Source organism: Nesoenas mayeri (genome assembly GCF_963082525.1).
Source record: "Nesoenas mayeri genome assembly, chromosome: 2".
Taxonomy (NCBI): domain Eukaryota; kingdom Metazoa; phylum Chordata; class Aves; order Columbiformes; family Columbidae; genus Nesoenas; species Nesoenas mayeri.
The window spans coordinates 70,592,380-70,617,271 of NC_137543.1; the positions used below are offsets into that span (position 1 = coordinate 70,592,380).

A 24,892-nucleotide genomic window follows, 5' to 3' on the forward strand; every position below is an offset into this window, starting at 1 on the left:
TAGTTATACAGGTACAGATCAAAGTAATGTAACCAAAACTAAATTCCTGTCAAGAACATCTTGTAAAAGCATTCACACTTCTTAAAACTGTGTTTGTGTGCTTATATGTGATAAATCTATGTTTTACTGTCGTTTAATAGAAAAAGTTTGAAACTTAATTTTCATTTATATTCATTTAAATGTGACTCCGTAATAGAATTGGCAAGTTATTTTTCAACTTATGCACCTACTTGGCTTGAACTCAGTGCATTTGTTATTTTGGCTTTTGTAGTTCTGCTACTGCCAGAGAAGATGCTCTTTAAACTGTCCATAATCCTAGGTAAAATTTTGCACCCTTTTGATACAGAAAAAGTTTGAAAGGAATATCCAGCAGAAAAAGCTAAATGAAACTAAAGTTATACCTCTGAAAATACGTGAATTATTGTTCCAAGTAGAAGTGTTTGTGTGTTGGGTTTGTTTGCTTGTTCATTTGTTTTTAATATTATCAAACCTTATGCTCTGTTTGAAGTGTATGAAGCAATGCTAGAAATGTACTCAGCTATCAGCCTGAGTCACTCATAAGGAACTGACTGTAATGCATAAGACTTTTCATTTGAGAGTTTAATAGAGGATTTAGTATAAATATGATCAATAGGTTTGTATAGAAAATCTCTACAGCTTGATTCTGGCATTTCTTGTAGGCCAAAATATGTTGCATACATTGAAGGACTATTCAGTGCTCTGGAGAGAGAGAAAATATGCTACTTAGATTTGAACGTTTAACCCTAACTGCTGGTAGCAAAGGAACACCAGAAATCTTTATGCCCGAGTTATTTTCCATTCTTTTGTTGGGATGAGACATCAAGCTTTATCTTTTTGCATATTTTGCTGAAGATCTACTCATTTTTTAAGGGCACAGTTACTGAATGTCTGGCACAATGTTTTGTTTCTGGAACTATTCCCTTTTGAAGTTTGGAACAAGGGGGTAGTTCATAAGAATATTTTTATGGACGTGATTAAACATGGGAGAACTGTTCTTAACCATATTCCCTCCATAGTGAAAACACTGCACATATCTGTGATTGTTTCTTAGAGGAAAAAAAAAAAGTTGAAAAGTACTTGAAAAGATCAGTTGAAATTTGTAATACTTTGCAGAGAAAATGTAGGTAGGACTTAAAATTTTTATACGCAGTATGTTGACCAGGACTTTCTGCAATGTAACTTCCTGGTTTATGCTAATTCGTGACTGGTTGCAGCCATATTATTGAAATCATTCTTCCTTCTGGCAGAATTTTATCATCCTGTTAATGTAACTCTGCATTCAGGGGCTGATACCCCAGCCCATATTCACTCAGCTTTAAGTGGTTAGAAATACTTTAAAAGCTTATCATTGCTACACCTTAAATGCGTAGATGAACATCCCGATTTGTGTGACTGGCTCATGAGATGCTTAGCAAAGAGAGAAATGCTTCACTGTTTTATCCTTTTTGTATATATCATGGGAGCCATATACATTAAAACTATAACAATTACCATGATACTACTTTGTTTGTGTGCTTTTTTTAAATTAGTGGCTTTGGAAAGCTACACAGTAAAGAGATGAGATTATGTTTGCTACAGACTCAGCTAAATGATCTCTGTTTGTGCTCAACCCACAAAGGCCTGCAAAATGTTTAGACATGTACACTTGGTTTGTAGTAATAGACATTTATTAATTTGAGTTTCTGTTAATATGCAAAATAAGAATTAACTTGCTCTGAGTTTCTCTGGAGACAAACATTTAGGATCTATCAACATCTTAGGCTCTTTTAGGGCAGTTCAGCTTTCAAGATATGTCAGAACTTATTTCTGTGGGTTTTGGTGACAGTCCAACAATGTGCAGAAAAAAATGAGGAGGCGATTAGAACTCATTCATCCGAGCAGTGCTAAGGAATGGTAATCACCCTCGGGTCAGCTCTGCCTCTTGAGATTTACAAAACAGCCACTAAGAGTTCATGCTGTGCTTCCCCCCCCTCCAGTGTCACACTTGTTCTTGTATGAGTTACTTACCATCTTATGCTAAATCCTACTACAGACTTTGCACTGTTGTAGTACAACTCCCATGTGCTTTGAGTGTATAATCTAATATATTCTGTAGCTGTGTTTTAAGGCTATTTTGCTGTTTTTACAAGTTTGAAATCTGCAAGTTATTGCAGGAGTCTATTTCTGTGACTGTCAATTGCATTCTTCCTCAATTCTTAGTTCTTCTTTCTGCATCATCCATCATAGTCTAATTTTTTATGATGGGCAAAAACTGTGCCTGGCAATGGGAAATTTCTTAATTTGGCAGCTCTTTGTAATGCAAGTAATTATGAGTCTTTAGGCAAATGGTAGTCAGTTATGGCTGTTCTATTTTAAAAAACCTACTCCTCAGCTACACTGAGGTTTGTTGGTGTTGCAGATATTCATTTGTGCATGGCTGATTTTTGTCTTTATTTTTAGGTGATATAGTGATAATTTAATAGAAAAAAATATTAGCCAGATCTAGAGAAAGCACAATTGAAAAATCAATTTGATCATGTTTTAAACTGCTTGTAAAGAAATCATCTGTAAGTTATGTTCCTGTAGGAAGTAATTTCTTATGTTCAGCTAGTCGGGTCACTTTCTACATTTTCTTGGTAGAAAACTGTTATGTCCAAGAGCACTTACGCATATGTTTTTGAAAGCAAGTGTCACATCTACTCCATGATAAAAACTTGCTTATCCTACATGGTTTCTGTGTAAACATTCTACACTCTCTCAATTTTTGTGTTTTCCATAATGAAGAAGAGGAAGAATTTCCTGCTCAAGCAAATGAAACACATGGTGATGTGGAAGGGCATATTGTGAAGTGTAGAATGAGCAGCAGAGGAAACGTAACTGAGAAAGTAGGAAAAGGATAGAAGAGAAATGAGAAAATGTCTCTTGTTTCAAGTCTCTCTATATAAAACAGAAACAAACAAACAAACAAACAAACAAAAAAACCCCTGAGCTATGTAACTGACACTTTCCCTGGTTTTGATTCTTCTTTGCAGACTTCTTGAAAAGACCACTGGAGAATTATGTGAAAAAGTTAAAAGTACCTGTTCATGTGATTCGAATGGAACAGCGTTCTGGTTTGATTAGAGCCAGATTAAAGGGGGCTGCTGCTTCTAAAGGCCAGGTCATCACCTTCTTAGATGCTCATTGTGAATGTACAGTAGGCTGGCTTGAACCTCTGCTGGCAAGGATCAAAGCTGACAGGTAATTATCCATCTATTGGTCCATGTTGTTTTACTTTGTTATTAAGAAATGTTTCAAGTATTACAATATAGACTACAAGCAAATACTTTCTTTCTGAAGGGCTGGATAAATTATGTACTTCTCATTTGTATAAGGATAAAAGGGTAGTTCAGTGGAACTTTCAACAAGTAAAACTTGGTTTAACATGAAGCTCGTATTAGGATGCATGGGATAATGTGTTAAATAGCAGGAGATCTGAGAATGAATGGAGTTGAGAGAACAGTGGAATTTGAGTTTTTCTGTCTTCAGCCTGGCCTGTTCCTTCATGAATTTGGGAAGATATTCTTGAGGAAGAAATGGAAACCCCGATCTCATGTAACACCAACACTGTAAGCAAGAGTTGTCAGGCTTACCGTGTTTCAGGTTCTCATTGTGATTTCTTTATTTAGTAGCATATTTCTATTGTGAAAGTCTGTGCTGTGACTTCATCTTCTGGGATGTGTTTTCTAAAGTTAGAATATTACTGGAGTCATACTCATCTACACTGCAGTATCATAGTTTTCTATTTCTATCATAAGTCACTATTCACAACACTTGTATCCACGATAGTGTGGTGGAAATTGTATTGAGGAGAAAAAAAGTGGGAGAATCGCCTGCTTTATGAACCATTCATACATCTGAGTAGGAACTCTGTAGTTGCACACCAGTCTGTTAGTGACCAGTATATTACATAGATTAGATATTAAGCATTGCAGAGTGTTACAATCTCAGTTTTCTTATGTTTATAGATAAAAATAACTTTTAAAATTTAATGTTACAAAATATAGCGTTACATGGTGAAAAAGCTGCAAGTAATAAAAAAATCATCGTTCAGAACTGTCCAAAGACATAATACTAACCTTTAAGCTACCATTAATACACATTTTTGTGGGACTATGATATAGAAATTGTTACAATTTTTGCAAATGGCCCAACTGAATGAGTCCTTTGAATTTAGTTGAAACCCTTTAATCTTTTTACAGAGTTTTCCTGCTTGAGGACAGTTATTTAAGTGTCTTTAAGATTATTAGAATTAGTTGCTGTGGGCATATGCATTCATAATATCAGGACAGTGACAAGGAGGCCTCTTTCTATCAATTTTGATGCAGTAGTTATACTTTATTAACAGTGACTGTCATTTCTTAGTACTAAGGGCATATAAGAACACTTCCACAGAGCTAATGACAGAGTTTTAATTTCATGTTACTTTGACCGCTTAACTAGAAATGAAAGCTCTTATTTTCTATACTATCACTGTGAAACATTGAAGAAGCTATGATCATTTTTTCCATCTGCAGAGGGATGAATATTTATTACTGATAATAATGCAGATACTATTTAGAAAAAAGAGCTTGTATTGCCAAATTGCATCAGAAAAACAAATTTTTATTTAGATGAACTAACCCTAATTAGCAAGACAGAATCTGAGTATGCTTCATGGTATTAATCTATTAAATACTGTTGTTAAGAGATTAGCTTGAAAACTTAAATTGTATATGTTAAAATAAAATGAAAATGAAAAATAAAAACACTAAAAACCTTTTTTGACACTGACTAGTAGGTTTTGGTTCTTTCTTCTTTCTAGGAGAACAGTAGTGTGTCCCATCATTGATGTAATTAGCGATGACACCTTCGAATATATGGCAGGTTCTGACATGACCTATGGTGGATTCAACTGGAAGTTGAATTTTCGTTGGTATCCTGTTCCTCAGAGGGAGATGGATCGGCGGAAAGGAGATAGAACCCTTCCTGTTAGGTAGTGAGAAATTATTAAATTGGTAAAAATGTTCACCTGATGTTTATTCATATCTTTCCTCTGTTAATCTTGTAATTAATGAACCATGTTGTAGCATCATTTTTGTTTTATTTGAAGGAACAGCATAAAAGTTCTTTTATGTGGATTGGTTGCTGGTAACTTTTGGTGGCTGTGAAAGAAGCAATCAGCTTGTCACTTTAGAAATATTTCTATGTCGATTCCTGCCAATTTGCTGGCTTTTACTGCATTATATGCTGATTCAATGGTTTTTACTGAAGCTTATTTTTATCTTTTATTGACCCTTGGTCTTTTATTTCAACAAAGTAAACCGTATTTTTACAAGATGCATTGGTTTTTGGCATATGTGTGTATATACTTGTGTGTGTGCATACACACAGAAACTGAATGTCTTCAAAGTGCATTGGATAGGAGGCAAATTTATACTTGCATGTCATGTAGATATTACGACAAAGGCAATGAGAAACACAGATCAGTTGTTAAACGCTACATGTTACACACAAGTTAAAACTTATATTTTCTGGCCTTACTGTTCTGAAAAGTGGGAGATGTTTACTTACCATAATGTTGAGGGTATAGCCTTTACTCTTATTTGTTTTTCATTTAAGAAATCCAGAGATCTTGTCAGGATATGGCTAATTTTATTTCCCTCTGCCCTTAGTTTCCCTTTTAGGGGAAAAAAGCCACATACATTTTTAGTTAGATTGTGACCTAACTTATATTTTGTGTATCTCAGAAAAGGTTCAAAGCTTTTCAGGAAAAAGACTAATGTTAGAAAATACTTTATGCTAAAAATGTAAATCACTTGCATACTTGAACTATGAAGTTATATCATCAGCCTAATATATAATTTACCTATTGCGTATTTGTTGACTAAGAGGAAATTTGGGAGCTGTTGCTAATATTAGGAGAAACTAGCAGTTATAATTTTTATACCAGTAAGGAATTTTTGAAGAAAATCCGGATGTAACCCTGACTGTACAATTTTCTTGTATGAAGCAATAACAGTGAACGCAAGCAGGACGCTTCTTGGCCTCCCAGAACTTTTTCAGGAACAGTTGCCAGCAGCATAGATTTTGTGTAACAAACTAGTTTCTTTCTTACGAGTTACCAGCATTGGAGGCAGAAGTCTTTCTCAAGAATGACAGCAGCTTTCTAGGGTCTCTTTCTCTATCCAGACTCCAGTTTGAAGTGAGAAAATAAGCAGAACTGTCACAGACTGCTTCCATCTCTAGAAACTTTTGAGCTAGCAAGTACATCAGTGGTAACTGAATTTGGATGGAAGCCTACTGAACAGGAACATGCTAGTAACTTGAGCAATAAAAAGCCATTTTGTCAGTGTAACTGTGAAGTGTACCTAAGTATATGTTTTCATAGTGACTGATGCCACTCTTTTTCTTCCTACCTCCCCTTCAGGACACCTACAATGGCAGGAGGTCTTTTTTCAATAGACAGAGATTACTTTCAGGAAATCGGAACATATGATGCTGGAATGGATATTTGGGGCGGAGAGAACTTAGAAATTTCCTTCAGGGTAGGTAAAACTCTTCTCTTTTTCATGTTTTGTTACTCAGGGCAGCACATCTTGAGTTCTGTAAAATACAGATCTGCTGCCTGCATCAGTGTCCTCTCTTGTTGCTCTTGGCACTTTGCTTCCTGTCAAGTTCCTCCAATGGAGATATGCAGAGACTGTATCTGTCAGTGAAAAGTGCACGGTGAATAGTTGGCAGAGCTTTTGATTAAAAGATTAGAATGCTCATTCTGAAGAATGAATGTGTGTGTCTGTGTTAAAAGGAGTTCAGTTAGAAAAGCTGACTGGGGAGCATAAGTTAAGGGTGATGTCATCCGTGCACGGTTTAATGTGTCAGTGAAATGTGAGCACCTCTGTTAAAAACTCTCTCTTCTTACTGTTTTCTAGCTTGATGATTGCATGTGTTCATTTGGATGTGGGCCTAACCAGCGTTGTTCTCACTTTTATTCCTACCAAATAGCGCTACTTTCATTTGTTTTGCTTATCAGCTCAGAGTATATACGTGGATACTTCTGAAGTAGTTCAGCTTTCCAAATCTGTCATTTTTAGAGGTCCAAAATAAAACCAAAAATATTTTTAGAAGGTTTATTTGAGAAGTGTGTGTGTGTGTGTGTGGTCGATTGGTTGGTTGTTTTTAGTTGTTTTGGGTTTGTTTGGTTTTTGTATGGAGATTCTATTTTGTAATGGACTTTTTTTGACAGATCGGCCACCTGTTACTTCCCTGTGATTCTTGTGAGATTTTTCCTTCACTGTCAGCTTGCCCAGTTCTCTAAAGCAGTCTCTTGCTGATGCGTTGTTGCTATGAGACCTGACATACTCTTTCTTACGCTACCTTACTTGGGTTTGTGAGCATCTTTATCTGTTGAACAGGAAACAGCCGTACATTTTTCTTCCATGCAGTATGTATTTGTTCAAGAACTCAACAAATGTTGTTTCTCCAACTTGAACAGAAGCAAGTGATTAACATTTTTAAAGTTTTTAAAATAACTTTGAAGCTATGCAGTAATCGTTCTGTCCCTTTCAGATCTGGCAGTGTGGTGGGACTTTGGAAATTGTAACTTGTTCACATGTTGGGCATGTGTTCAGAAAAGCAACACCGTACACTTTTCCAGGAGGTACAGGGCAGATCATCAACAAAAATAACAGGCGGCTTGCAGAAGTCTGGATGGATGAATTCAAAAACTTCTTTTACATCATTTCCCCGGGTGAGCATGGCTTCAGTTATGAGAAATATCTAGTAAGAATTAAAATGTTATTACTACTTGGGAAGAAAATGAGTATTTAAATAAAAATGTTATTGCTTTGAAGATTGTAAGAAAAGGTCACTTAAGATGTACAAAAAAGGTCTTAATTGAAAAATAATTTTCTTAGCCAGAGATGTGCCCTGAAGTCTTTTTTTCTTTAAAAAACAAAACAAAAACCAAAACCAAGACCAACCAAACAAAAGCCACAAACATGATTTATGAATGAGCTTTCTGTGCAATAGAATTAAAGCTCAGTGGAATGTCAAAGTGCTCTGCCATAGTGCTTGAAAACTAGCCATCCAAATACATCTCATAATGTGCTAGAGTTTGGCCTCTGGCTTCTGTGTTGTAGACATTCCAGGTTGAATATATCAGAAGTGATTTAAGTGAAACCTTGTTGTAGGAGTGGCAAATTTAACATCTTCTGGCTTGGTAGAGTTTGCATTTCACTGTCCAGAGTACAGGGGCAAATTGCCAATATACTTGACTGTGATGATATTTATCATGTTTCTTAAAATGGATGTTAACAAAACAAGAGGATGTAAAATATGAGAGCAAATTTCCTATGAACTCAAACTTTAAAAAAAAAAAAGCCTGGGAAATACTGAATTATTACTTTCTACTACAGGATATTTTTGTTGTTGTTGTTTAAAAAGACAAAGAGAGACAAACTTTGGGTAGCAACAGACATCATCTCTAAATACAATACTTGAGACATCAGAGACATTTGATTTTAAATACTGAGTGGTAGTTCTGTATGCCACATCTGCTATTCCATCTTTAAAACTAGTATTTCCTTATGACCTGCTTATTAAACCTGCATTGATATTGAAATTTAAAAGCTGTAATACAATGTGTTATGAGGGTGAACAGTGTCAAATTTTAGATTACAGGTTTTCAGAATACTTGTAATACCAGGTAACTGTGCTGACTTACGGTGGTTTTTTGTCTTAAGATAATGCATTACTTGAATGACTGTATAAGATTTTTTTAATTTAAAAAAGTAGTTCTTGCTACTACTCAAAGCTTTTTAGGTGAAATCAGAAGCTAACAGCTTATGGTTGTTGCCCTGGGTTTTTACTAATGAAGCATTATGAATTCAAACGTGACATATATAGATAGTCAGAAAATTGTCTACAAATAGGTGCAGTCATTTTTGGTTAAGATTGCTTTTATGCATCCACGCCAAGCTAGATTTTAAAATGTATTAAGGAGCTGGAACACCTAACTGTAAAAATAACCTAATTCTTAAAAACAAATGTAAATTGCTGAACACCATGATAAAGCTCCTCTTAGAACATCTGTACCTGCTGACTGGCACATGACCTCTTTAGTGTACCCCATCCGTATTGACACTACACTGAAGTTTGCAGCTAGAGATTGAATGTTTCAATAATAGGATCATATAGTACCTGAATAATTTGGTTTATTCTGAAATTGGTGAGTTCCCTGGGGCTGTGAAGAGGGTTGTTGGTACTGAGGTCATTCTTAGCTGTGATGTTCAGAGAAAGAACACATCAATGTACTCAGTGCCACTCATGTCTCTCACCCCACAAATCCACCTAAGTTATGAGAGCCAGTGGGTGCTAACTAGCAAGGATTACTGTTTTGGGAAGTTCACACTTTATGTTGTTGTTCTGGTATCTCCAACCTTACCTGACTGTTGCAGATCCTGATTTTGCCTGTTGACAGTAAATAACATCAGTGTAAATGTTGGTGAGCCTCTCCGGCGAGGAGTTGTCTTAGGAACTCAGAGAATCTCTGCTATGTAGGCTCATTTAGCCATACTCTGCTTTTCCAGGTATCCTTCTAATATAAAAATGTAAATGTTTAGTTCTTACAGAATGATGGTGTAGTGACCCTGTGGCAGAGTGCAGTACGCAGCCTGTGAAAGCTTTTGCTAGTACAATGTGTACTTTCAATATTACTGTGATAGCGTCACGAGTTCTTGCAAGAAGCAAGGTGAGAATTTTAAAGCTGATGCTGGTTTGCAAGCCTGCATGGAGATGAGTGAAGAAAACAGGCAATCCTCTCTGAACCTGGCTTTTTTTTTGTTGACATGGGTGAGAAAATTGGATTTTGAAGGAGGTAATACACTGTCAGGCATCACTGAGCCTACATAACGAGAAATTTGTTTCCTCCTTTATATCCTTTCTCTTCTGCTCCCCTAAGATAGTGAATTGCAGAGGGATTGGTCCAGGAAAGCAAACCTAAGATTCTCAGGTAGCTTTCCCACTTCATGTAATCTGTGTTGTCTGGAAAAGAAAAAAGGCTTACTGCTTGAATGATAGGAACTCAAGAGACTTTCAACTATTGATGTAATGTAGTTAAATGGAAAACTGCCCTCTTGAAAAGTAAGCCTGTAATCCTTTTTTCTTTAATAAGTACAGCCTGGTAGAAAGTGTTACTTGTCTGTTTTAAGCTTTCATGCATTTTAGAAGCCATCTCTCTGGTTAGGTGCAGCTGCAGATGGAGGCTGGGCAGGAAGGTGTTGCAGCAGGTGCTGCTCAGCCAACATCAGGCCAGTCTCATTGCACACTACAGCTATTCTCCACATCAGAAATGGCACAAGCCGTAGACTTTTTTCATCAGCTGACAGTTTTCCTCACAGCCAGGTGTCACAGCAGGGCGCTTTTTCACAGACCAGTTCCTCTTGGGCTTTCAGAAAACAGATCCAGGATGTGCAGGTGAATAATCTGATTCTTGCCTCCAGTTGTTCTGTTCTGTGGACTCTGCCACTTCTTTATTTCTAGTGCTGTCCTTTCATCACTTTCTTTAGTCTAAAATACTAGGGCTCGATTGTCCAAGCTGAGGCTTCACAAGCTGGTGGTGTCAGTCTGAGATTGCTGTGAGGAGAGTGCCTTGCTTTTCATGGCAGGTGAATGGGCTTTACCTCCCCTCACTTGTTGATTATTCATCTGTGTCAACTGATTTGACTTGCAGAACTTGTCAGGAGTGTTTGCCCTGTGGGCTGGCTCTCTGCTGGTTAGGTTAGCACCTCTGTCAGCACAGGAGGTGCAGCAGGAGTCTGAAGCTGAGCAAGGAAAAGCTGCCCCTTTCTGCACCAGCAGCTGCAAAACATTAGGCTGGCTCACCACAGCTACCTCCTCCTAAGCTTCTCCTAACTAGTAATAAATGGTGAAACTGACAGGGGTAGAATTTGTTGGTATCCTTAATCTAAAGATGAAGCATGGATACTTTGAGGCTGTGTGGTTTCCCCATGCTGCATATCAGTCTGGCTTCCAGTCTGGCTAAGTGAACAGGAAGAAGTCCTGAAAAGGCAGCGTTGCAGAATTACCTGAGCAAGAACCATCTAGGCAGAGGCATAAACATGCTATGCTGAAAACTGGATCAGTAGGCCTCATTTCTAATTGCTGCATGCACTTGGCTGTAGACAAGCATGGCAAGTCCAGGTTCAATATGTACAGACTGGAAATGGATAACATTTTTATTTATGGTTGATAGAGAGGACAGAGAAGGGACTGAGTCCACATCTTGCAATGTAGCCAAGCCAATGAGTGATACCATGTGTTCTTGTTTTCAGCAACTATTCCCTAATAACATTAATTTGGAATGCAAATAATTTAGCTGTTCTAATTAATTTAAAATGATTATTGCTTATTTAGTTTCATAATACTAAATAAAAACAAGTTCCATGATTTGTAACGAGACTAGTTTTAGATGAACCAGTTTTCATATTGCACTTCTGATAATGATTGAGCAGTTTATATTCATGATGAAAAACATCATGTTGCCTTTTTTTTTTCCCCAAGCATTTTAACATAAATATATTGCCATATATTAAACATGACAACCAAATCTTCATCTCTTTTGAAATTTTGAGGATGGTGGAACTGTTGCAACATGGCTGATGGGAAGCTTAAGTATATGAAAATTAAGCTGAAGGAGGGATATTCTACTGATATGCATCATTATATGTATGTTTTTGTAAAGGTATAAGTAAAGACCATTATATATTATTAATCAGAGTTGTCTGGTACTGCATACCAAACTTCTTCAAGAATAGTAATATCACAAGCAAGTGCTGAGTTGAATCTTACATTGGTACAATTTGGTGTGATTTGTATGTTTTGGTGTGAAAAGATGATTTGACGTAGGGTTTTTTGCTTTATCAGTATTTATTTTTGAGTACATCTTTAGGCATACGTGTGGAAAAGAACGTATGTGATTGTCACACAGAAAACAGCAAGCTGTGTGATAAACAGAATCATCAGGGACATCCATGCTTCTAATGTAATTAGGGTTTGGGGGTGGGAGGGAATATGTTGCGTGGTCAAGTAAAGAGAACAGTAGTAACTACTGGTAAATACTTGTGGTTTTTTTTAATGAATCAGAGACAAATATTTGAAAGAACACCTAGTGGACATGATTGTCTCCCTCATGATGCACATACCTGTAAAGTCTGGCTTAATTATCTCCTGGGAGGAAGATTTGATCTAATCTTTTTTCTGTATTCCTGTTTTGTGGGAGTTTGTTGGTCAGTTGGTTTGTTTGTGTTTGCCTTTAAAAACAAATACAGAAACACTGGAAGTTATATGTCACTGTGTGTATATACATTTTACCCATCTATGGAGGAAATAATTTAGACATGTACTTTATTTTGAGATACTTTACATTTTGCAGTTTTCCTGATGAGCTTCCATTTTTTTTTTTTTTTTTTCCCCAAAAGATCTGTTCCCCATGTGTAACTAACACTGCACTCTATAGTGGAAATGTATAGGGACATTCAGGCTGGTTTTGAGTGATACAGATAAGCTACCAGAGAGCAAGGAAACTGAGTAATTCCACGTTGTTAGAGGACACCCTTAAGGCAACTAAACCAGTTCTGCTGTTCAGTCTATCTGCTGACATGATGGTAACTGTGGTCCACATGCCAGTATAGGGGTTCATACAGACATAACTTCAGAGAGGATTTTAAAAAAATCTTTCAGACTAAAAATGGTTAAATGGAATACAATACACACCTTTTATTTCATTGTAACAGAGGGAAAATCAGCTGGCACTCTTTCTTTGTCCGTGGTGACATTTGAAACTACTTTAAGAAACAGCAGGCTTCTATGCTATTAAGTATCACATTGCATTTAATTCTTTAGGGTTGTGGCTTCAGTCCTTGTTGCCATTCAGTGATGTGACAAAGCCTTAACAGTGTTATTTTCTGAAGGTCCATGTAGCAACTGATGAATGAGTTTTGAGTATCATTAAGGTTGTTGTAAGGATGGCATGATAACTGTTTCATCCATGAGCTGCTTTTTCATCATGGAATAATGACGCACTCCATCCTTAGCTGTGGCTGGTACAGCCTTTCTCTTCTTGCTTCATCGTCTCTTGAGAGAGTGCTCCTTTTAGTCTAGAGGAAATATTTGCTTTGCTGATGATAAGGCAGTATTTTGGGGTGGAATTTTTGTTTGTTTTTCTTGTATTTTTTTTTTGCTTTTGGCATTTCTTTTGTGACTGGGAAAGCCCAGACTGAAGTTTTGTGGGGTTCTGTTCCAGGAGATATTAAAATTTCATTCACCTACTCAGAATTTCATTAAAAAACAACCTTATTTTACTTTCATTTCCTTACCACTATAGTTCTCCAGCATATATTTTTTTAAAGTCTTTAGCTAAAAAAAAAAAAAAAAAAAAGGCAGTTTAAAAGCCTGGCTATTGGGTTTTCTAGAATATTGAAATTGCTAATGTTTTTATTGATATTTACAAACATTTAGCTGAAATTATGCAGTTATCTGTCGTAATTGAGTAGAAATACACCATCTGCTGGCAGGTTGGTTTAATAACGCAGCAGGCCAATTTAATGTCTCAAACTCAATTTCAGAAGGTCAACAATTTTAGAGATAATTTACAGTCTTGAAAGTGGAGGGATTTCTGAAAATTGTATGCAGCTGGAGGTCTATAGGTGTAGTGGCCAATTGAGCCATATTTGTGGTCTGTGTGGGGAATTTAAATTGCTTGGACTTGGTTTTGGGTTTTTTTTGGTTTAGGTTTTTGTTTGTTTGGGAGTCTTTTTGTAGTGTATTACTTTTGGCCTTTGTGGTGTGGAAAGTAAGGACAGAATGTGATGTCTGAAAACAAGAAGTTATCCTACCCTTAATTAATATTATTGGAATATTAATGACAACAGTGCTTAATTCTCGTAGAGGCAAAAATGTGTACTGATCATGCACACCTTCTTCACCCTGTTTTGTGGATGGACTTGCACAAGTTAATTTTCAGAAGGAATTAAAACAACCACAAAGGAGTGGGAAGGCACAGGAAGAATGAGCTCTTTGATAAATGAAGAGCAAACGAGAAAAAATGCAAGTAAAATACCACAAAAAGTGATAACAGTACTAATGGTGAACGTACTTCCTGCAAAAGCTGCAGTTATATTGAACAAATACTGAATTATTACAGGATTAGTTGCCTGTATGAAAGCCGCTTCCTGACTGTTTCTTTGTGCAGTTAGATGATGAAGGGGCCAGCAGGTGGTACCTGGCTTACAGAATTAAATTAAAATGGAATTCTCCATACTCCAGAGGAGGAGACTGTTATGTTACGCTGCATAGATGTGCACCCCACTTGCTACTGGGGATAGAATGGCATTTGTGACTATAACAGTTTCAGCCTTTCCCCTGTGATAACTTAGTAAGCAATTGCATTTAAATTGTTCCACAAACCACAGGTAAGAAATTGTCATGTGTAGCACAGATGCAGTGATTCCATCTTTTATATTATCTGGAAAAAGAAGTGACAGATAGTGACTGATGCGTCCTCTCTGAGAATATAAACAGCATAATTATATGCTTTTAAAAAAATTATTTTTGCATAGAGATGACTTCCTAAAGAAAAAGTCTTTTGTGCAAAGTGTATTATACAGATCACTTTTGTATTAAGTGCAATTATATAAAGTTTGCTGGCAGCCGTTAAATAAAACTTGTTTGGTCTTACAGGAGTTACTAAAGTTGATTATGGGGACATATCATCACGACTTGGACTACGACGCAAGCTCCAGTGTAGGCCTTTCTCCTGGTACCTGGAGAACGTTTATCCTGATTCCCAAATTCCACGCCATTACTTTTCTCTAGGAGAGGTAAGATTTTACACTATGTATTTATCTACCCTATATAAAGTATGTTGCACAGTAAGTTGTTTGTATTTGCAACTGACTAGGGCAAATAATTTATCTCCAGCAAAGTTCAAGTATCTTGCACCTGTGTTCCTGTCAACTGTAAAACGATACATGTGGCTTCTCAATGGGGCGGAAAACTGGACTTTGGCATACAGTACTGTAGTTTGAATGTTTTCCCTTTTTACTGCAGTATTAAAAGTCACATAAAGGGCTTCAGAGATACTCCTTCAGAAATGTGTAGTTATCGATAACTTTTTTTATAATATTCTCTGTGCAGAGTATGGGCGGACTTTTGCTTAAAAAAACTAGACAGGGCCAAGCAAGGACTTTACCGAAAAACTGCTCTGAACTTTACCCCCAGAACCCTCTTCAGTGACCAGCAAATTCCAGTGATTCCTAAGCCTTGCTGGGCATTTCTCTGTTTTTCTTTAAACTTCTTAACTCACTGCAGCAGCAGTACAAATGATGCTGTCCTGAATAAGTAGGTACCTATTCTTCCCTACAAGTCATATTGAACCTCTTGTAGGGTGGCTTTTTACTGTTTATTTTTTAAAGAAAAGTTTTTAACAAAATGGAGCAGGCAGTCATGCCACTGCATGAATATCAGGAGACTGATATTTGTGCCTGGTTAACCTATAGGAATACAGGGTTTAAGGCTGTAACTCAATGAGGAAGTGGAACCCAGTCACCCTTGGTTTCAAAAGGAATTAAACCCACTGTGCCTAGGACAATGTTTTAAAACTTCTGACTGCTGGGGCTGGAGGCTCGATTGTGTCTGTTCTTGTTGTAGACGAGTCTTTGCGCAAAAAGAGTCCCCAAGATGGAAAGTTCTCAAGAAAAAAGTGAAGAAACAAATATGATTCTGTAACCTGGTAGCTTGAACACTTGCTTGGGAGTTTGAGTCACAGATAGTGGTCTTTCATTGTAGTATGGTTCCTAGGTTTCATGTTTCATTCACATAATCTCTGGGTGTATAGCAGAGAGAACAGGTGCCGGTGTGGTCTGAGATGGGCAATGCTCTCCTCTAAAAACATCAACCTTTTGTAATGTGCTCTTCTTCACTCCCAGATAAGAAACGTGGAGACAAATCAATGTCTGGATAACATGGCAAGAAAAGAAAACGAGAAAGTTGGAATCTTTAACTGCCACGGAATGGGTGGCAATCAGGTGACTTTTTTTAATGATCTTAATGTATTGAATTATTTGGAACACCTCATCAGAACAATTTTCTGATTATTTCAGTAGTTCTCTTTAAAATATGCTGAAGTTGTAAAGTCGGAGAAACCCTCATTGAAGAAGATCCCTGTAAGAGGAAATGCATGAGACAGTTTGGTGGTGGTTTGTCATTTATAGGTTTTTGAACCTGATTGCAGTAGATTTTGGATCAACTTCCAAGCAATAAATGAAATGAGGGGAGGACAAGACTGTTACAAGATAGGCTTCACCTCCTGTATGTTCTCTGAAACTGTGTCCTGATTAGACCTCCTGATTGGCATCATTATTTAAAAAAATAAAATAAAATAAAGTAAAGTAAAATAAAATGGCAGCTGTGCCTGAAAAGCTGGTTTTAATGTACATTTTTCTGAGTGTCAGTTCTGGAATTTATTTTACATCTGGTTTTTCATTCTACTTTGTTAATAATTCTTGATTGTATACCAGAAAACAATCAAAGGTTACCTGTGTTGGGGATCCTCCTGTTTCTATGCAGGAAGCAGTTTGCAGTTAGAAAATGGCAGTTTTGTCTGAAGAGCTTGTCCATATAGTGTTTATACCCTAGAAAAACCCCAAAAATTCTTTCTATGCATGGTGAAGGGGAGAAAAAAAAAAGTTAGTGGACAAGTGTTCCCCTTTCCCCCATCCTAGGAATCTTTTAGTTGCAGTTTTTGCTTGAGTTCCTCTCATTCTTTTTCTGCCTAGGTTTTCTCATATACTGCCAACAAAGAAATTCGAACTGATGATCTGTGTTTAGATGTGTCCAAACTTAATGGCCCAGTAACAATGCTCAAGTGCCACCATCTAAAAGGAAATCAGCTTTGGGAATATGATCCAGTGGTAAGTCTTCTAATGACACGTGACATTAAAAAGAGGCAACTTGTGTTTTTACGTGAGCCTACAGAACAACATATACCAGTGTGGGACCACTATTTAACATGTCAAAACAGGAGAAAAAGTCAGGACTGCGTTCCCTCTGTCATTAATTCATGGTGTAGTCACTCAGTGGCCATATGTATTGTTTTAATTATCTGGTAAGTTTTGGGGGAGCTTTTATAAGAATATTTTCATTGTATTTTGGATTCTCTGGAGAAAGTTGGTCTGTCAGTGTAGTGTTATGTTACAAGGAGATCAACAATAGAAAAGTATTCCAGGGTTTTACCGGCCAGTAAAAGCTAATGCTAACAATGTCTTACCTTGCACAAAGTTAAAAGGAAATAGTTTTTTAATTAAAAAAAATCAGCATCCCAAAATTATAAGGAAGATTTTACATTTCTAATCTTGGGATATTTAAGGCTTAAAACAGCTTTATTTTAATCGTTCTCTTTCTTGTATATAATGTTCAAATTTATTTTGAAATCCATGTGTTGAACTGCCACATCTAGAAATCATTGACTGTTGATCCGTTCATCCTTAATTTGATTTGCAAGCTCGAAGCACAATTTTGTGATTGAGTGATGCAGTCAAGAACTCTGACTTATGGCTTGGCTAGTTAGAAAGAAATAGTTCTCAAGCTTCTTAATTTAGAATCAGTTATTGCAAAAGGCAGTAACAAGACAATTTGTGGAAGCACAATCTTGCCAGTCTAATCACAATGATTATTTTATAACAAGAACATGTAGATATTTAAGTACTAAAAAGAAATTTCATTGATTTTAAAAAAAAAAAAAAAAGAGTATTTCTAACTAAATAGGCTTGTTATAGGTTTTAGTAGGTCAGATGTTAACGAAACCTACAGCCTTTAATACCATAAGGAAGGATGAATGAATGACGTGGGTTGTTCTCTTATTATGATGGCAATTAATGTGGAAGACAGTGAATCTCTGCTAGGATGTCTGCACATTGCTAGCAGCTGCTGATAGGAGACTGAAGAAAGATGCTGAAGGATTTCAGGATTATATGTTATTTGAAATGATTAAATTTGAGTCTCGGGAACCATTCATTCTTGTTTTTAATATACTTACTTTACCTGACTTAAGTAAATAGCATGAGTAGTATTACTACATGCAGTGATTCACCAAACAGCAAGTGCTTTTTATTTTATTTCTGCCTTATCAATGGTAAGAACATTGAATCTTTAGACACCTAATTGCTTTAGTGTGGAATCCTCAGCCATTAATTTGGTTGTACGTGATTTTTCTCTTTATTTTGTCAATGGAAAAATGTAGATATAATCTTCAGATCTTCACTTAAAGCTGGCTAATAAAGCTCAAAAATAAGTTAGCTAGAACTCCTGCCCGCAAAATTGAGTGATTTTTTTAATAGTTTCTTTTCCTTCGGCCTCTGTTCCGGAGGCACCTAAGAAAATGTCTGCCAGGAAGAAAAAGAAAGGAGCAGGGGGAAAGCTTTGTGTTATTTATTTGTCTGCTTAAGTCTGTTCCAACTGCCTCCTTCATTCTCTTGCTGCTGTATGAGTGTAGGAGATTGTGCTCATTTTTTTTTGGTGTAGGTGTGTTTGTGTTGGGATTTTTTTTTGTTTGTGTTTGTTTTGGTTTGGGTTTTTTTCATTTTGCTGCTTGTGCACATAAAGCCTGCCTGTTCTGCCACTTTTCAATCAGTCCAGTGTCCTGGTTATGCTGCTGGGTGAGAGAAGAAATACTGATAGTAATGCCAGTCAGTACCATAGACAAGTTGATGCACTGATGAGTATCCGTAGTACAGTGGCAGGAAATGCAACTTCCGAAGATCTCTTCTCTGGGAGGATAGTGTCAAGATAGATGGAGTGGTGTATGGAAGATTGCATAAGTAAGATTAGTAGGTACTGGAAAAAAAATATATATATATGTGAATTTGTACACATCTTTTTTTTTTTATTTTTTTAAGAGAACATAGTACTATAAGAACATAGTGTAAGGTCAATTTTGTGTCCTCAAGTAAGACGAAAAGCATTTTTTGAATACATATTCAATATGTTTATTCTAATCTGATCAAAACTACTATTATAACTAATAGTTGAATTTGTATATCTTGTTGTATATCTTAATTTCTGACTCCTCAAAGATCCCTAGCCGTATAGTCCTATTTAAAGGATGGTGAACATTTCTTGATAAAGAACATCATTTTGAAAGTTCAAACTGTTCTGTTTTTTATGAAGCAATGTGTTTAGTATCTACATCACCAAATAGCATATATAAGTTTTCTCTAGAATTGGGATCTGGAGTTGGTAACCAAGGGGTCTCGTCTAGTTCCTGTTTACCTATGGAAGAACTTAAATGGCCCCTAGAGACTTTTTGGTTAGCTTATGCCTGGTGATTTTTGTAAAACTAATTAGTTTTTTATTTTGTCTTCAAGAAATTAACCCTGTTGCATGTGAACAGTAACCAGTGCCTGGACAAAGCGACCGAGGAGGACAGCCAGGTACCCAGCATCAGAGACTGCAACGGCAGCCGCTCCCAGCAGTGGCTGCTTCGCAACGTCACCCTTCCAGAAATATTCTGAGAGGTTCTAAAGAAGAGCAAGGATTGACTGGGCTACCTCGGCTGATACTTTGGCTACACTGTTAAGCAGCAACAGAAGAAACTTCTGCTCAGCAGAATCCACAGTTCGTCAGCTGTTAGAACTCCCGCAGCTTTTCAGTAGCTGTGAACCAGCCTTCCTGTGTAAGGATGTGAAACTACCACACGTACCAGTGAAACTGCGCCCACTGATGTTTACAAGATTGAAGGAGTTTCTTCCAGCAAATAATGTAGAGAACGTTTGAACAGCGGAAACATAATCAATGAAATAGTCTCTCTGAAGAGCTGCATATCATTGTAGTTTGCTTGCACATCGGTAACCTCTGCTGAAAGTGCTGTTGTAATGAAGAAAGTTCCATGAGTTTTTTTTTTTTCCTGGTTAGTGGTAACCAGACTACTAAATATAGATCCACAAATGAATGAAAGAGAGAGCTGGAAACCAGATTCAGTAACGTGAAATAAGAATTCTGTGGTTTAAGGAAAAATGTAAACAGGGTTTAATGGAAACTAAATCAGAACTATGAAAAGTACAATTTGTTATAGTGGAGTATCAAATTTATATGTAGATTTTATACCTCACTGGGGGAAAATAACCAAGTCAAAATGCAATGTTTCTCTTTTTCAATTGTGTGATAGTCCATAAATGCTATTTTTTTCTGGTGGGTCTAAAATTATTTTGGGTGCAAACAAAATGAGCTTAAGAATAAACTTAGCTCTTGAATGTCAGATCAACTTTTTTCATTTTTTTTCATTTTAATTTCTTGGCTGTTGGAAATGTATCTTTTTATTACTGTCTGAAAACTGGAGGTTAACATGCTGTCTAACTTCTTTTCTGTTCAGACCTGCCGTTTCAGTTTATACTTGGGTCAGTCAGCTTATGGACTTTCATGGCCAAACAAAAGATTTAAGTACACTTGGAAATTATTAAGTTAACTCGATGGAATACGTGTAGCGCCCAAGACTCATACTACTGTACTACGGTTTTGTTTTCATAGCAATAAATCTTTTGTTCCTTGTTTGATTTCAGTCATCAGAAAGCCAGAAGAAAAGATACATGATTTGGATTGCAGGAGACTGGCAAAACTGAAGGTTTTCTGGAATCCTTTTTCACTTCATATTCAGATGTGCTTCATTGTCAAGTGCATATTTAGATTAGACTCTGAATTGTAATGTTGATCTGCTGCTTTTTTCTAATAAAACCTAAAGAAAAATAGCTAAATTGGCATGGTTTTTAAAGTTGACGTAGCCAAAAGCAATATGGCTGTGTCATTACATCAGTCTGCATTTTTTAACTGAATTGCTTTGTTTTGTTAAGAAAAATCTGTGTGGGCTGATCTTTAAAATGACCCACTGAACGTTCAGAGTATACTTTTCTTTTGGAAAGAGAAATGCAATTTGCTTAATGAAGAGGATATTTTTATGATAAATGTCATTGTTTGGCCAACTGTCCTGTAAAGCAAATTAAACCTAGACTCATGCAAAAGTTGTGTGGAATTATATTTGGCTGTTATGGCTGTTTTAGATTTGCTGTTCCAAGTTACTTTAGTCAGTGTTTTCTCCGTTACTTCTGCAGCAGTAGACAAGAGTTTTCATACACAAAGTGGGGGAAATGTTAACAAATTGAAGTGTTACGTTGCTACTTTACATAGGATGAGATAATGTGGGGTTACTATCAGATAAAGCATCCAAATTTCTAACTGTCTTTCATTGAGCCCTCTTTTTGGATAGCCCTGCAAATCTTTTGAGGTTGAAGTGAATTTATGAAGGCAATGGCATGGTACATTTATTAGCAAGATCTTGAAGTGTGTCAAGATGACAGTCTATATTAGTGGTTGTGTGGTAAGACTTAGTCCTCTGGTATGGTCAGTGAAGAGGATGGGATGGGTGACAGTGCCATCATTTGAAATTGATACATTTCCTTTCTCCTTACATACTCTGTGGTCCCCCTGGATTTTGTACCGTTTCTGAAGTACAGTTTGTGGTTGTCTGACATTGCATCTTAGCCACCAAAATACTGTTTTCAGTTTTCTGCTGTGTACCAGTGAACGATGTTTTGGTAATGGTTTGGATTTAATTTATCTTAGCAAACTAACACTTTTTTTGGGACAGAGGGGCATGTGTTGTGTAAAAATAAGGTTATGTATTAATTCAGAAACCATTTTGCACACTCAAGATACATCCGTTTTAAAACATTGCCAGCAAAGAGGCTCTGGATCAGAGCTGGGTAACCTTTTATGGAAGAAAAAGCAGCAGGATCAGAAGTGCTGTGTAGAAGTCCTGTAAGTTTTCAAAATTTCTTATATTAGTGTTTCAGATTTCATAAGTGTGTGGCTCACCATTGAACACACAAAGCCAAACAGATTTTCACTTTTTAACTCTTACAATTACTGCAGTGATATCCTGTTCACAGAACTTAAGTGCCATGGCTTATAATGCAAATAAACCTGTAAACAGGTCTCAGCATTACGATGGTTTTGACCCTTGTTAATTCAACATGTCATTTTATATGTTGGTCACATAAAAGTGCAGTATAAATCATCGCATAACTGAAAACCCACATATCAAGTTGTCAAAGTAGCAATCTGATTTCCAGCCGATCCCTTACCGATTTTTAACCTGCAGAAGTCACCCTCTTCTGCTGAAGGTGGGGAGGGGAAGCAGCAGATTGCAGAGCTGTCTGCAGCCCCAAGTTGTTTGGCTCAGAACCCCTTAGCTCAGCCCATCCCATGTGGGGTAACTGGTGGTGGTTGTTTGCCATGGGCTGCGCTCGGCTTGCTAATCTCAGCACAGCTTCTGTGCCATGTTGGTGAGCAGCATGAGGCTTCTGCAAACATTCCCACCCAGTCCCTCTAGTAAAGGGCATTTCACATGCTCCGTCGTACTATGCACCTTTCAAACGTGGCCACAGAATAGCTTCCCACACACAGTTTTCTTCTGGCTTCTCTTACCATAAATGTGGTGGCTGTCATCAGAGCTCCCTGCTGAAAGTGAGCTTCCTTGGCGTCTCTGCTTAGCTGTTGTCTCCCAGTGGTGGTCCTCCACTTACAGGCGCACTTCTTCTGTGTCTCAGCTTTGAATAGGAACATTGACACTGTCCTTTCAGAGTTACAGGCACACTCAATTCCTTTCCATCTGATCTGTCTTTCCATACTTATATTTTTGGTTGGCATTTTTAGAACCTGTGTGGCTATTTTTATTTAACTGTTCTGAGAAAGACTTTTTCTTACTGTGTGACATACCTGCGTTGTTAAGCATATGAATAATTTTTAGTGGAAATCCCACTCTCCTCTCCAGTGCCTCTGCATTTATGACAGCTTTGTTCAGATCAAATGTAGAAGGAAAAAACAAACGGACCACTGCTATCTTATTTGACATTGATAGCACATACAAACAGAGTAAGTAAAAAAAAAATAGATCAGTAGTTGTGTTTTGAAGACAATCAGTAAACTTTTTGTCATTTTTCTGTCCTGCGCTCAGTTTGTTCAGCATAAATTTCCTATGCGTGCTCTAAAGACAGTGTTCTGTTCTCCATCTCTTCTCATTTGCTTGCATGAAGACTTTTATTGAGAAATACCAGTGCCTTTTAACTGAGTTGAAATGTATTACGTATTATGGTGCAAACTTAGGATAACTAGGTTGTGCCAGGTCTAATTAGGTCATCTTGAGCCTGTTTAGATACTGGAAGGCACAAAACAGTTATCTGTGTGTACACACAACTGTGAATGTTTTTCTCTCAGTCTGCCAGTTTGTTTTATCAGTATGAAATGAAGTTGTATTTTAGTAGCTTTATTTTTATGGTAGTACTATAGAAAAGGGTTTAGCAGTCACTTTGCATTTCATCACAGCAATGGTCCTAATCTGAGTTATGTACTGTAAGCAACAGAGAGAATCTCTGTCACAAGTTAGCAGAAGTAAGATAATGTTTCTAATTCTTACTGTGCAGAATACTTCTTATTTGCTCTATTTTTTCAAGTAATGTAATGCATTGGAGAGCTGAGCAAAACCTTATTCTGCTATATTTCCCCTTCAAGCTAAGGAGATGCAAATATGCTTCAGAAGATTAACCGATAAATAGTTACTCAAAGCTTTCCTTCACTACATTAACAATTCCTCCAAGTAAATAGCTCCCAAGTTTGTGCCTTGCTCTAATAACTGAAAATTATTCAACTAAACATAGTTACGATATTATGAGAATGTGATACATATGGTATTAAAGTACTTTGAATAAACAAAATAACACTTTCTGTGTAATAAAAGTTGGGCATGTAGCTAGTAGGTTATCTAGAGACTAGAAATTATGACATTGAGATGAAAACTAATGATGTTGTTCACTTTGTTTTGGATCTTGGAGAATGCATTTGTAGCATTCTGTTTGCATTTCATGCAGGGTCAGCTGATCCTTACCATGCCAAGCCATTCAGCCAGGTGATGCTACTCCATCTCAAAATCAAACTCAGAGATTAAAACAAGCTGCTACTTCTGAAAATAAACCGAGTAATTGTCATAGCACCGGTTCAGGGCATAGACAGTAACCTCCATCTGAAATGATCATTCCTGGTTTCCTTGCCTCTGAAGTAACTAATAAAACACAGAAGAACTCTCAATTTTAAATGCATCATCTTTCTTTCAGTAGATGGATGTCTTTAAGAGTTCTTAAATAACCTTGATATTACTCATGCTTTGGATTCTTCTAAAAAGCTTTTTGGTCTTTCCTCTTATGGAATTCTGTCTCATTTTTATCACCTTTCTCCGAGTCTTCTTTTTTATGCTTTCAAAGGTTGGATTGTGGTGTTTAAAGTACTGATGAGTTCATATGTTGACATTAGAGGTGTGCATTATTTCTGTTATCCATTATGCATTCTCATAGTGCATTAAGTAAATGTTCTCATGAAGTGATCCTCAGTGACATTTTAGTCTTCTGAACATTTAGCTTTTAGAAGTAGTTCTTCGTTCAATTTTGTATTAAGTTGAATTTATAGATTTTTGCTTTCTTTCCTTGTGTACTGTTTAATCACCTAGCTTTGTTTATTTCGCTATCTTAAAACAACTTGGCTTGCTTTCTCAGTACTTAATGATACTGGTTCAGTCACAAGGTTTGGACGCTCCCACTTTTGCCTTTCTTTTGGGTTGGAATGGGCCTCTTCAGGTCGTCTGGTCCAAACCTCTGCAAAAACAGGGTTGACTTCCAAGGTAGGTCAGATTGCTCAGCGTCTCATCTAGTCAAATTCTCAGTATCTTGAAGGACACAACCTTCTGGCGAGCCTGGTTGTTTGTCACCTCTCATGGTGA

The 24,892-nt window shown here is 36.9% G+C and overlaps 1 protein-coding gene across 2 annotated transcripts in view; it reads left to right on the plus strand.

The window, feature by feature from the left end:
- The window catches only part of GALNT1 (polypeptide N-acetylgalactosaminyltransferase 1), a 44,618-nt gene extending 24,885 nt beyond the window's left edge, over window positions 1-19,733 (plus strand). For both annotated transcript variants that reach the window (XM_080364286.1, XM_080364287.1), the window contains exons 4-11: window positions 3,033-3,240; window positions 4,844-5,014; window positions 6,449-6,566; window positions 7,588-7,768; window positions 14,758-14,897; window positions 16,005-16,103; window positions 16,854-16,988; window positions 19,440-19,733. In XM_080364286.1, the coding sequence (XP_080220412.1) occupies window positions 3,033-3,240; window positions 4,844-5,014; window positions 6,449-6,566; window positions 7,588-7,768; window positions 14,758-14,897; window positions 16,005-16,103; window positions 16,854-16,988; window positions 19,440-19,586 (1,199 nt within the window). In that variant the 3' untranslated portion in view covers window positions 19,587-19,733. The remainder of the gene's footprint in view (window positions 1-3,032; window positions 3,241-4,843; window positions 5,015-6,448; window positions 6,567-7,587; window positions 7,769-14,757; window positions 14,898-16,004; window positions 16,104-16,853; window positions 16,989-19,439) is intronic.
- The last annotated feature ends 5,159 nt before the right edge of the window (window positions 19,734-24,892 follow it).